Here is a 13,522-nt window from a genome sequence, read left to right as displayed (position 1 = left end):
GGACGGAGCCAGGACAGCGCCCGGATCCCGGCCCCACGGAGCTTACAGGCTCGTTGGCGCCTGTTAATTTCTTGACACAAGCCCAGAGCGGAATCTCTGCAGGGGAAGCTGCTGCACCCCCTTATAACTGAGTTAAAATAGGGGTGTGAGGGGTGTGTGCGGGGGCGAGGTAATATCTTGTATTGGACCAGCTTCTGTTGGTGGGAGAGACCAGCTTTGGAGTTACACAGAGCTCATCTTCAGGTCCAGGTTAAACGACACCGCTGGGGTTAAACTGGTGCAGCTTTGTGCCTTGACTGGAGCTGGGGCACCGGGGTGTTGGGCTCCAGCACTCAGGGCTTGTCTTCCCTAGAGTTGGCTACTTTGAATTAATTGGCCAATCCGTTCACTTGAGGCAAAATAACTAGTGAAGGCAGAGAGCTGGACAGCCCAGCAACACTCAGCTGCTTATACCAGGCTTGCAGAAGTCTGAGTCTGGGCACTGGATTTAGTATGTTTACTCACGAGTGACCAAAAGTCAGCACCTCAAGTTTACCCCTCATCTAAGGGCACAGCTACACTAGATAGTTCAGAGTAGCCCAGCTGCATGGGTACAGTCAAGGTCACCGATATCTAAAATTACCCTTATGGAGCTTACAAATCAGGATGTGGACATAAACTGCAAGCAAAGTGTCTGGGTTAGTGTCTCCTGGACTAGGGAGGTGTCAGTTGCACCTTTCTGCAATAGGCCGGCCCTCTGTGCCTGAAGGAGATTCACCCAAGGGAGGGCAGGCAGGAGTATAACCATCTGCCTGCCTTCGTGGATTGTACATTGAGTGAGAGCCATAGTAGCCATACCAGAAGATGTTTGAATGTGTTCAGTCAGTCTCTCATCACATTCTCATCCTGATCAGCACTCCCACATTTGTGGTTACGCTGCCTTCACGGAAGGTGTATGTGTTGCTGTTTGCACAATATTTTTGCCACAAGGTTTTCTGGGACGAAACAGGCCCTTTATTTGGAAAAGACATAAAATATCTCAGGTCTGTCTTCTGACTGGAATAGGGTTACCATACGTCCTGGTTTTCCCAGACATAGTCTCTTTTTTGAGCTTCCTTTCTCTAATAACAGGAAATGTCCAGGGTTTTTGCAGAGCAGCTCAGAAAGAGCTCCAGTTGGTCCCTCCCTTGCATCCTCAGCTGATTGGTTCGTTCCCCTGCAGCCACAGTTGCTGGATCCCGCACACCTAGGCCCCAGCTCCCATTCCTGGGGAGAGGGTCCTGCCGGGAGGCACTGACTGATGGCTGTTGCTGTGCCCCGGGCTTGCACCAGCCACACAGCCACCATGACAGGGAACGTCACTGCCCCTCATCTCCAGTGAGTACTTCTGCTGTAGGTACCCCCTCCAGTACCCCCAACTGTACCCCTCCCGCTCCCTCTTCCCCCCCAAGCTCCCTCCCCCTCTGGCAGTGTCCTCTTTTTTGGGAACCTGCAATATGGTAAACCTATACTGGAAATACAGAAAGAGCTTCTGTGGCAGAGTGTAACTTTGCCATCAAGTGTACAGTATATACAAACGCAAACAGCAATTAGGTTTTATTTTGTCTGCGCTTTATCATTAACATTTCCCCCTCCACCTCTAATTTTCTTGTGTGTCTTGCAGGCTAAAGAAGCATTGGAAAATGGGGAAGTTCCTGTTGGCTGCCTTATGGTCTACAACAATGAGATCTTAGGAAAGGGGAGGAATGAGGTGAATGAGACTAAGAATGTAAGTCACAAAAAAAGCCCTATCAAAAAGTACACACTACGTGCAATGGGAATTTCACAATTGACCTCAGTGGGTCCTGGATTTCCCCCATATGTGCACATTTTGTTTTCTTTTCATATATGTTTCAAATTTCTATCTCTGCACACCTAACCCCTCTTTTCAGTAAATTAGCCTTTCTGTCTTTTTTTTTTTTTTTTTTGCTATCACTTTTTGCATGTTTATTTTTCAGAGCATGGTCTAGTTATTTCAGTATGCTTTTGCTATCACCTGGGACATTTGTGTACTTACTGACTGTAATTTATGTGAGTGATGGATTTCAGAAGTTTCCACTTATCTAATTATCAGTAATTCCTCTAGGTAGAGCTATTTATGACAAGAAATAAACAAAAATCAGAAAAGGAAGTTGATATACACAGATATAACATGGCTATATACAAATACATATATTATACCTTGTATATTTTACTGAATTCATATTTACAGTTAAAGCAGCATCCAAATTTCCTGTGACTATAGGACACTGAAGATAATGCATTATAATGTAGACTACTGGTAATTTTTATTTTTTTCCGTATATTTGTGGACATCATAAATTATGCAGGAGAGCCTTGCTAATTCACACTAATGACTGGGAGAGATGACAGATAATTGATTTTTTTAGTTTAGCATTTAAATGAACAAAACAAGGATATCTCTTTGCAAAATGTACTTTGACCAGTGTAGTTAGGTTTTATTTACTTACAATAATACGTCATAGGATTGATGTTAGTGTATGTTCTCAAAAGTTAGTTTTAGTAATATGAGACCTAACTCTAGTATTCTTCTATGAAAACTTCCCTGGGAAGAAAGACAATACCAGGACTACTAGTTTTGGTATGCAAGTTATAGGATAGGCATTTTCGCAAAGTTCAACTGTATTGTTTACCCAAATTATGTCAATAACAAAGACTTTTGCTATAGTGAATTTCTGCTTTCAACATTTAGACCCAGTTCTTGCAATCAGATCTGTGTGGGTGGATGCTAAGCCCCACAGAGCCCTATACAAGTCAATGGGGCTCTGTGCAGGTAGAAAGGTTTGCCCCCAAATGGATCTGATTGCAGATTCAGGTCCTCGATTTGTATTATGTCTCATCCAGTCCAAAAACAAAATTAAAAAAGGAGGCTTATAAATTCAGTTTCAGAGAGATGGTAGTAAGTCTAATGACCCACTTCCATTTGTGTTAGATGATAATGCACAACCTTTTTGTAACAGCTTTGCTTCTCATCTCTAGTTAATGATAATTAGAAGTGTAGTACATGTTAGGGGGTTCAGTTTAAAATCCTTATGAACACTTCTCCCATCACTGAAATACAGGCACCTCTTGGATGACCTACAACACGTATTTAATCAGTACTACACCATTATTTAGAAAATAAAGTGAAGAATACTAAATCCAATTAGGGAGAATGTACTGTTATAAGACAGAATGTAACGGTAGAAGTCAATCACAAAAAATCAGCAGTAGCATCTCTACTCCTACAGAAAAAAAGCATGAAGGGAACTTTAGGCACCCAAGTTTCACATTTTTGTGGCTTGATTTTCAGAAGTGCTGAGCACACACCACTCACATTGAAGTAATTGGGAACTGAGGGTGCTCAGCACTTCTGAATATCTCACCCTTGTTCTTCAGTGACTACAAGCAGTCTGGGTCTTGAATGAAAGATGGTGTTACAGTGGGGTGACCAGATAGCAAGTGTGAAAAATCGGGACGGGGGTGGGGGCAGGGGGTAATAGGATTCTATGTAAGAAAAAGCCCCAAATATCGGGATTGTCCTTATAAAATCGGGACATCTGGTCACCCTGTGATTACTTACTAGAAAATATGTAAGCAGGAAAAGACCAAAATGTCTTCAATATTTCTCCTCGTATTTTCTCACACCATTTTCTGGCATTAGTTGACTAGGCACAAAGTGAACTGCTAAGGGCACTCAACATCCCTTCTCCCTATTCCAAAACTGGTCGTTTTTGTCGAAAAATTTATTTTCTGAAATCTCTCCGAATTTTGCCAGCAATTGAAATCTCTAGTTATTCTGCATATTGTCACATATGTTCTCTTTCTGTTCCATATGCCAATAGCAATATATGTAAAACCAGTGAGGCAACCTCGTCTACCAGCCTTATCTTAAAATTGTGTATCATCTGGTTCCTCCTTCTTGCTAAGGCTGGGGATAGGAGGAAGGGCTGTATATATTACAGAATCTTTCGTGTTGCTTAGTAGGAGCATGTATTTAGATTCAGCCCTTCAAGATTGTTAGGCTTGTCATTACTTGAATTTATTGGGCAACAGTGCAACAAATATCTTTGTAAGGCATTCTTTTTAAACAACCTGGCAATAGGTGCACAAGACCTAGCCAGCATTGTTTTCCCTCTGGCAGCTCCCACGCTTGCCTGATTGTTCTCAGTCTTTCCTCAGACAACCCTACTATTTCCTCTGTAATAATACATGTGGCCTTCCCAGCAAGAAATATTTTTGGAATTTGTTTATGTGCAGGCATACCCCTCCCACTAAACTGTTATCCCTTTAGGATGCTTTGTTACCACATGGAGGCTTCTCCTCTCTATTTATCTCCTGTTTAGTCATGCCAGCATGCGTCTTTGCCCAGAGCATCTTGCAAGTTCCGTGTGTAATCACTGAAAAGGAAATATTGTTTTCACTCATAAATTACTAATGATGCCCTGAGATAAAATAGAACTACCAGCTTTAGCCCTGTCACTCTCACTTGTTGATTCTTGTGTAAGATTTAGATTGTTCTTCAGGGCAGGATACTTTTGGGCACTGTATTAATAGCATCATAAGTTTCTTCCCTAATGACTTCACTTTCAGGTAATGCCTATTCTTCCAACACCTTTTATTGCTCTTCTATAACAATAATTATTTTCTTATTCCATCGTTACTGTTTATCTGTTTTTTCCTTTATACAATAATTAATTAATATGTAGCACACAAATGCTATGCAAACAGTAATTTTTATATATTGGTCTTAAAGGAGATTATAAATGGACTCATATGATGTAATATGCAAGTGACCACATGGACAACCCATATGAAAATGACACATAGGTTTGTTTCAATATACCTGTTTACAAAGTCATATTTTAAGGCCATGTGTTGTTCCACTAATGTAGACTCAATCCTCATCTACATCCAGCTCATGGCTGGTGCAGTTGAGTTGGTGTGGGGGCAAGCAGAAGTGACTCTATCTTCATGCCTCCTGTGATCTTCAGGGCATACTTTAGAGCAGTCAAACAGGGCTGCTCTAAATTACATTGACTATGATGGTTTCCTGGGAATCAGTCTGCTGGCCAGGGATTAATGGAGTGCAGTGAGCTAACTCCCAGGCACTCTCAATGCACGCAGCCTTCATAGATTCTTAGGGTCCGAGGCCAGAAGGGACTGTTGTGTCAGACTAGATGATCATAGGCCATACACTTTCCCCAAAATATTTCCTAAAGCATAAATTTTAGGAAAACATCTAATCTCAATTTAAAAAATTGCCAGTGATGGAGAATCCACCATGACCCATGGTCAATTGTTCCAACGGTTAATTACCCTCACTGTTAAAAATGTACACCTTATTTCCACTCTGAATTTGTCTAGCTTCAATCTCCAGCCATTAAATCGTGTTATACTTTTTTCAGCTAGATTGAAGAACCCATTATCAAATATTTGTTCCCTATGTAAGTATTTATAGACTGTAATCATGGCACTTGATAAACCTTAACAAACCTACTCTTTGTTAAGCTAAATAAATTGAGCTCCTTGAGACTGTCACTTTGTTTTCTAATCCTTTAATCATTCTCATGGGTCTTCTCTGAACCCTCTCTGATTTTTCAACATCTTGAATTGGATCCTTCTGGATACCAGAACTGGACACAGTATTCCAGTAGCAGTTGTACCAGTGCCAAATACAGGGAGGAAATAGCCTCTCTACTCCTACGCAAGAGTCCCCTTTTTATGCATCGATGGATTGCATTAGCCTTTTTGGCCACAGCATTGCACTGGGATCTCATGTTCAGCAGGTTACCCACCAGAATCCTCAAATCATTTTTAGTGTCAACCTTCACTGAGGAATCCTCAGCTACCATATTAAGGCAATGTTAAGGTCACATTTCATCACTAAGTATGTGGGAATTACATCTAAATATTGATTTAGATCCACATATAGATTCTAAATGTGAATCTAAATATGAATTTACAATTATTAGTTTTAGCAACATAAGATTTTATTAGTAATCTATTTATCTGTATACATGGGCCCCATCACCTTAATATCCAAGCACATCACAATCAACAGTGAATTTAGCTTCATGGCACCCTAATAAGGTATTATTCCTATTTTATTGATTGAAAATAAAGTCACAAAGATGAAGTGACTTGGCCAGCATCACACAGGAAGTGAGTGGCAGAGCCAGGAGTTGAACTCAGATCTCCCACATTCCAGTTCAGTGCTGGGTAACAAAAAAAATCCTTTTCCTAACTAAGGATTTAAAAAAATAAAATTATCTAGGCAATATTCATTCAAACACGGCTACTCTCTGATACTTGATACATTGCCACTGTAATAGAAATGAAAATAACTGATTTTTAATAAACAAGGCGTAGCCCATCTTGTTTTTATTAAAAAGAAATAATTTTATGGTGGTGTGTTCTCATTTCACTTGAGTGGATAAGGTTAATAGGGGTAATATGTTTAAAGTTGCAGATCAATGCAAGCCTTTTTTGTCTCCCTATTAATTCCCAGGCTACTCGACATGCAGAAATGGTAGCAATCGATCAGGTCCTAGACTGGTGTCATCAACACAACAAGGATCCTTCGGAAGTTTTTGCACACACAGTGTTGTATGTAACTGTAGAGCCTTGTATTATGTGTGCAGCTGCCCTGCGCTTGATGAGTATCCTTTGGTTCTGATTCATGCTGGGAAACCATATCTTGGTATGTTACTTTCAAGTAAATCATTTGGTAATGAACCAGTGGAGAAGAGCTTGATGTTGTCAAACAAAGCTTTATAGGGTACCGGCGTATCTGCTCAGAGAACGTGCCCTTGCTACAGTTCCTATATGGAGGCCATATGACCAAGGATGAGTGATTTAAGGATAAGAGAAAGCAATTTGCAAACCTGGCACATACATTGTTTTCTCTTAGGGGTGTGAAAGTAAATCTCAGAAAGAGCCTGTTACTGTATACAATTAGTTAATACCACGCAAGAGTCCAGTTTTAGAAAATGTAACAAACTAGTTATATGTTGTTTCCAATGTGTCCCCTTTGGGATCTCTTCTCTCCCATCTTCAAAGGCTAGAGCAGGATGACCCCATCCTTCCATCTGCAGAAGGCATGCTCCATGTGTTACCCAGAACAGCCAGCCCAGGAGTGAGGGTTGAGTGCAGACTAATTTTATTAAGAGTACAGGCACAATTTACTGAACTCAGATGGCCAGTAAAATCAGGATACTCTGCTTCATACCACTCTTTTCTCATTAACTTAGTTCCTTAACTCTTTCATATAAATCCCACTGGTTGTATATGGCTGTCAAAATGAGCGATTTGGAGGTTGTGGCTCAGTCTTGAACATCTCCTCTGCTAACTTAACAGACCCTGGGGAGCCATTTCAGGTAAAACATCAAGATGTGTGCCTTCTTGTATTTAATGTTTAAAACAATGAATGTAGTTACAGTTGGTGATGAGAAACTGAGATAGTGAGGCTGTAAAAGAGTTTCTGACATGAGCAAGAACATACTGATCACATCACAACATAAGCACCTGCTTTTTAGATTGACCACCTGCTGATCAGTGGTGGGATAGAGAGGAAACTTGCTTGTAAGACTACAGTTTGAGAGCTTTGTACAGTCTTCTCCTGAAAGATTATTCTGATATTCAAGCTGAAAATGGGTATTAGCTCTCAGATATGCCCAACTATGTAAAGGAAAAGGCTACTTCTATAGTAAATGTTTTTTTCAAGGAATTGCAGTGGGATGAATGTGTACAAGTTAGCTTCTTTTTATGTGGGTGTACTCTCTGCAATTAGTGGTGTTATTGAAAACATCCTAGCTCGTTATTTTTCCTATCATTCCCCTTCACATATTTGGGCAGGTTACTGTACATTTTGTGGGTGGGAGTGTTACTTTTGAAGGGCCAAGGAGGCCTCAGAATTGATTTCTAGGAATAGTATCATAGAAGAGCTACTTGATAGGAACCTAATTTACAAATACCCACTTGCATGTTTCTTATATTCCCAAGAGTTAGTGTGATTTACAGAAGTAATCGGAAAGTACACTGCTAGTATGTGGAGGAGGGAAGGGTGGTTGCAGAAAAGTTTTTGTTATAATTCCTATGGAGGATGAGCAGGTCTGCCAACTACTATGCTAAGCCTCAGCCTAATTTTAAAAACAGACAAGGTCTTCATCCTGAAAATGAGGGTTTCTGATCACAGATAATTAGAGGTATACTCTCAGTAAACAGAAAAGGCAGTACAAATTCTGTGCAATTATCCTACACCTCAGGTATTACTGTGTGGCACAAGGCATCTTGGTTTTGGATGCTTTAATGAACATAGAGTTCTAATTTCAACAGTGCATTGCTGGTTATCGCGCTGAAGAAGCAGTGGACATGTTAAAAACCTTCTACAGACAAGAAAATCCAAATGGTAAGTTTCCTTTTTTTTTTTTGCAATTACCGTAACCCTAATCATAAGTTAAAAGAATTCTGGCACAGGCATTGTCATCTTTCACTTTCCATGTCCTTTTTTCCCCTCCTTCCTTTCTGGCAGCACCGAAATCAAAAGTACGGAAAAAGGAATGCAATAAGTGATAGTCCTCTACTGATGGAAAACTGAAAGATAACAAAATAATGTTTTGTGGGAAAAGATCTCTTCAGAGTTCCCTTTGATACAGCATTTGGGTATGGAATGGAAACATTAATGAACTTCAAATATGTTTATCTGTATGGTTTCACTAGTTGAATGTTATTGGTTTCTGTCATTTTCTATGGCGAGTAGGTTGAATGATTTTTAATCACCAAACATAGCCTTTATGAAGAACATATGGCTTCTGTTTGGTGGGGAATATTTTGAATTTTAGTTCAGACTGAACTTCTTTTCAGCCATATAGATTCAGCGCTCCATTGGAGTAACTGCCATTCTGTACAGCACATGGATGAATATCTGTGTCCTTTCGTCTATGGAGCAGCCTCTTGCTGTTAGACCAAAGATACTTGTAGAGACTAGATCAGTACCAAAAGTGGATAAACAAGCCCCTTAGAAAGTTACTTTCATATACATACCGTACTGCATATTGAATTAGAATACAGTTAGGAGTTACAAGAGGGTAACAAAAGGACAGTTAAGCAACTATACCGATCTTGAAAACTGAGATCAGACCAATGTAACAGTTCATTGTTTTCCACTGTATATCTACTGTAGGCCAAACTTTTATAGAGCTTCTGAAAAGTCACATATGAAAAGGCAGATATTTATACAAAACTACATGTCAGACTACTTGATTTGCATAAACAAATGGTGATTTGCATAAACAAATTCCAGTTTTGCCTGCATAATATTTGTACGTGAAGGTTTTGGAGGTTGCCATGAAAGTTGGTCCCTCTTACCCCTCTCTTGAATGTTAGCATATAGAAAAAGATTACAGTTAAGAATTAAATCCACCAGTCAGTTGGACTCATTCTAAACTACTAAATCATGGCATTTGAAATGTGTAATCACAAATGTGAAAACTAGGAAAGGAAAATGGCAGTAAGAAAAAGAGAACCAGATGCATGACAGTCTACCTTTTGGAGCATTTGTTATTTAAATGTCACTTACATATGCTTTTGCTTGGCCATGCTGTAATTCATAATCCAGAAGAGGGCCTTACTGTTCCACTAATGAGTAAAAAATATAGGTCCAAGTTGAATCCTTGATTATATTGCTTTTGGTGGATATTTATCTTGAGGAAAAAACATCTTGTGATTTAGTCGGTTGATTTGCAGAAATTTTGAGAAATGTCTTATTTTTTATTACAGAAGAGAGATTAGAATTCTATGGATACAAAAGTCAAAATCATGGTACAATTACATATTTTCTACAATTAGAGTAACATGTTGAAAAAGTGGAATTTTTTGGTTTTTATGGTAAAATAAAAAAACTAATTTGCCACCAGTTCCCCCAACACCTTGAAATTTATTTTTATACAATTTTCTCAATGCTTATAGTTTACTGAATGGAGGGAAAAGGAACTAAAAAAAAAAAATTGTGCTGGGCTCCTATATGCTATTTTTAAATATTACTGTTATTTACAAGATTTTAAAATTATTCCTTTTGTTTACATTTTCAGTCTATTGAATTTCCTGACCCGTTGGACCTCAGTTGCTGCTGGTCTGAGTCTTTTCTTTCCTATAACCAAATAAAATGTTACTGCATTTGTAGATTCATCAGCATCAACAGAGATTATGTACTGCTGAAAGGAGATTCTGTCAATTCCCTTCCTTCTGTAAGCAAGGGCTGCAAGGGACCCTGAAACAGACTGCCTAAATATCCACAATTTAGATAATATAGGTCCAGATCTCACTGTGGGGACGGATATACCAGTGGTTAAGGCACTTGACTGGTGGCTGGGATAGGAGTTAAATTCCTGGCTTTAACACAAGCTTCTTTGATTACTTTGAACAAGTCATTTTAAGGCCCAGATCCACGAAAGGTATTTAGGTGCCTAATTCCCTTTGAAATAAATGGGAGTTAGGCACCTAAATACTTTTTGAGGATCTGGGCCTTATACTCTCTGCCTCCATTCTCCATCTGTAAAATGGATACCAATACTTCCCTATCTCACTAGTGTGTTGAAAGGACAAATTAATTAATATTTGAAACTGAAACTGGTCATGGGAACCATTTAAGTACATAGATCACTGCTAATAGGAAAATTAAATAGTTCTGAAGCCATGCCTGATTTTGCCATCCTTACTTACACTGAGGAATGCTTACTTGCATGAGGAATAGTCACTGAAGTCAATGGGACTATTCACATGAGTAATAATTGAGCAAGAACCAGGGCTGAAGAATCAAGCTCTTGGGTAGCAGGACTGCATAACGCACACGGTACAGCTGAAGATGGTTGACACAGTGAGAGTCTATCTAGGACTTTTGAACTGGGACAAAAGATGGCAAGTGGGATTCTTTAGAAGAAACCCATCTTAGAGGGAGGTTCTTCTTTCTCTAAAATTGTCAGGATATTGATCCTTGTGAGAGGCCAAATATATTGCTGGGTCATATTTCAGATAGCAGGGGTGAGAAAGCCGTACCCAAACCACTGGCTTTTTCTAATCTGGTCAAATTCTAGCTTCTAGGACAAAGTTATAATGAAGTGAAAAAACCCAGACTAAATCTGGTGGTGACATTTCTAAGTCTCTGGTAGGGTTGATTATCCCTTCAAACAGGTAAAGCAGAAAAGAAAAAAAGGCCAGTTACAGGCTCCTAAAAATCTTTTCAGTGCTAACCCACCTGAAATCAGTGGGACCGCTCATGCGCTTAACTGTTTTCAGGATCAAGGCTTTAGTCTCTATTACCAACACTTTTTGTAGTATTAGAACTGATGCTAAATTTGCATGTTCCCCAGCCTCATGTTGGTCTGTTGGGGTTCCAAAATGGACTCTCCTGGGTATTGATGAATCCTTGATGAAGGACTTGAAAGGGAACCAATTTCTCTCCTCTGAAAAAGCAAAATTAGGTTACAAAACCTATTTCCTTGTCATGGAAAATATTCATGGATTTTAGTCTCTCTCTCCTGACTTGAAAAAATACATTGATAGATCAATAGATAAAGATACTCCTAACAGCTACATGCCCCCAAAGCCTGTTAGAAAATGTTGGTGTTGTTGTATTGTACTGTATTTATATTGGGTGCCTCAAGTCCTATTAACTGCTGTTGCGGCTGTAGGTGTTCAATACATTTGAAAATTATGTACCTAAATACGTGTCTGAGTTTTAGGCAGCTGAGTTTGAGAAGTTTAACCTAATAGAGAAATCGAGCTATGTAAAAAATCTACAGGCTTTATAGTGTGTCCATTTAGAACTGGGACGTAACCCACCTTGTAGTTATTCTGTCACCTTAAACAAAAAATCTTAGTCCTAAAATTCTTGGGCTCAATTCTTGCTGCTCTTGAAACTAATATATATATTCCATTTTATAATATGCCCTTTTCACCAGCTCAGTGCACATTTACTTAATCGTTAAAACTGCATAAATTAACACATCACATTTATAAAACCATAGAAGAAGCCTTCAGTGTAAAATAACCAATAAACCCCTCTAAGCAAAATTATTCAAAATAAAATTGTGCTTCTCAAATCTACTACAATATTTTGCATGCATTAACAATATAGGGGAAAAGAAGAGCCAGATGACACAATTTACTGGGTTTCTTATAAACCTTTGAATGTCCCTCAGAAAAGGCTATTTAAGTAGGAAGGGAGTGAGAGATGAAGTTCTGTTATTGATTAGAAATTAAAAGGGCCATTTTCAACATGGCAAAAAGTTAACAACGGAGTACCCGAAATATCAGGACCTGTATTGTTTCAATATGTTTATTATCGATTTAGAAAAGGTAGTGAACAATGAAGCAGTAAAGGTTACAGATGAAACAAAATTCTTCGGATTAGTCAAGAATAGAGAAGACTGGGGGATTTCAGAGGGACCTAACAGGATAGGTGAATCAGCAACTAGATGACTGATAAAATTCAAGATGACAAAGGCAAGGTAATATACTTTTGTAAGAAATAATTTTTGCTACTTGTGCATATTGCTGGATTCTAAATTTTCTAAAGGAAAGAGACCAAGATATCAATATGGAAGCTCAATAAAAACCTTTGCTTGATGTTAAGCTGCAGTCAGAAAAGCAAACGAACAGGAACAATGCATGAAGATCAGAATAGAGAATGATAATGAAAGTATCATCCTATTATAGCAAACAATGGTAGGGCCTGTGACGTTATCTGATTAAAATATGACCATATAGATCATTGTTGCAACCACTGTTACATATTTGCAACAAATCTTACACAAATGTGGCGTGTAAGATGTCTATGAAAAGGTTATGATTTGCTGGTTACAATTATGCTATTTGTATGCATGTATCAGTTTTGTATTTGAAGTTACAAATATTGGCTCCATACCTGGATTTCAAATGTTTGATTCTGGGGTAACGCCCACAAGGTAGTTAGCCAGCACATCTTGGAGGGACGATTCAAATTGAGTGGCCCATCAAAAGGACACTTAACTGACAATGGACCATGAGAGACGTCCATCTACACTTAATGGAATTTTCCTACAAACATGCTGTCTGGGGTATGGGTAATGATTTCCTGCTGTGACTGAGCAAAATCGGTCATGGACATGTGACTCCAAACACCATCTTGTTACTGTAATTTTCCACGGTAAGAACAATGGGATTCTCTCCACATGGCAGAAGATATAAAAGGCTCTGGAAATACCTCCATTTTGCCTCTTTCTAGCCCAAGCCTCTGGACTATGAACTTATACTAATGGGAGCATTCTAACCAATGGACTGAGGACCTTCCAATGATTTGGAAGCAGCCAGAGACTAGACTTAAGCCAGCAGTTTATTCCATCACTGCTACAAGCCTGAACCAAGAACTTTGCAATTATTGTATGTATTTGATTCCTTTAACCATTTTTAACACTCACCTTTCTTTCTTTTTTTATGAATAAACCTTTAGATTTTAGATACTAAA

The 13,522-nt window shown here is 39.0% G+C and overlaps 1 protein-coding gene across 6 annotated transcripts in view; it reads left to right on the top strand.

Moving 5' to 3' along the window:
* The window catches only part of ADAT2 (adenosine deaminase tRNA specific 2), a 13,930-nt gene extending 408 nt beyond the window's left edge, over positions 1–13,522 (top strand). The window contains exons 2-8 of one of the 6 annotated variants that reach the window (XR_012158070.1): positions 1,643–1,747; positions 6,530–6,680; positions 7,291–7,397; positions 8,356–8,428; positions 8,552–8,682; positions 9,799–9,840; positions 10,110–13,522. Coding sequence is in view for 3 of the 6 variants with exons in the window: in XM_073337505.1 (XP_073193606.1) it covers positions 1,643–1,747; positions 6,530–6,680; positions 7,291–7,397; positions 8,356–8,428; positions 8,552–8,592 (477 nt within the window). In the remaining 3 variants the exon portion in view is untranslated. Of the gene's footprint in view, positions 1–1,201; positions 1,357–1,642; positions 1,748–4,774; positions 4,849–6,529; positions 6,681–7,290; positions 7,398–8,355; positions 8,429–8,551 lie in introns of those variants that run through there. The other 5 variants (XR_012158071.1, XR_012158069.1, XM_073337508.1 and 2 more) reach the window with 5 other exon arrangements.

Source organism: Lepidochelys kempii, chromosome 3 (genome assembly GCF_965140265.1).
Source record: "Lepidochelys kempii isolate rLepKem1 chromosome 3, rLepKem1.hap2, whole genome shotgun sequence".
Lineage (NCBI taxonomy): Eukaryota > Metazoa > Chordata > Testudines > Cheloniidae > Lepidochelys > Lepidochelys kempii.
Note: the sequence above shows the minus strand (reverse complement) of the source record. Positions and strands in the feature narration are given on the sequence as shown.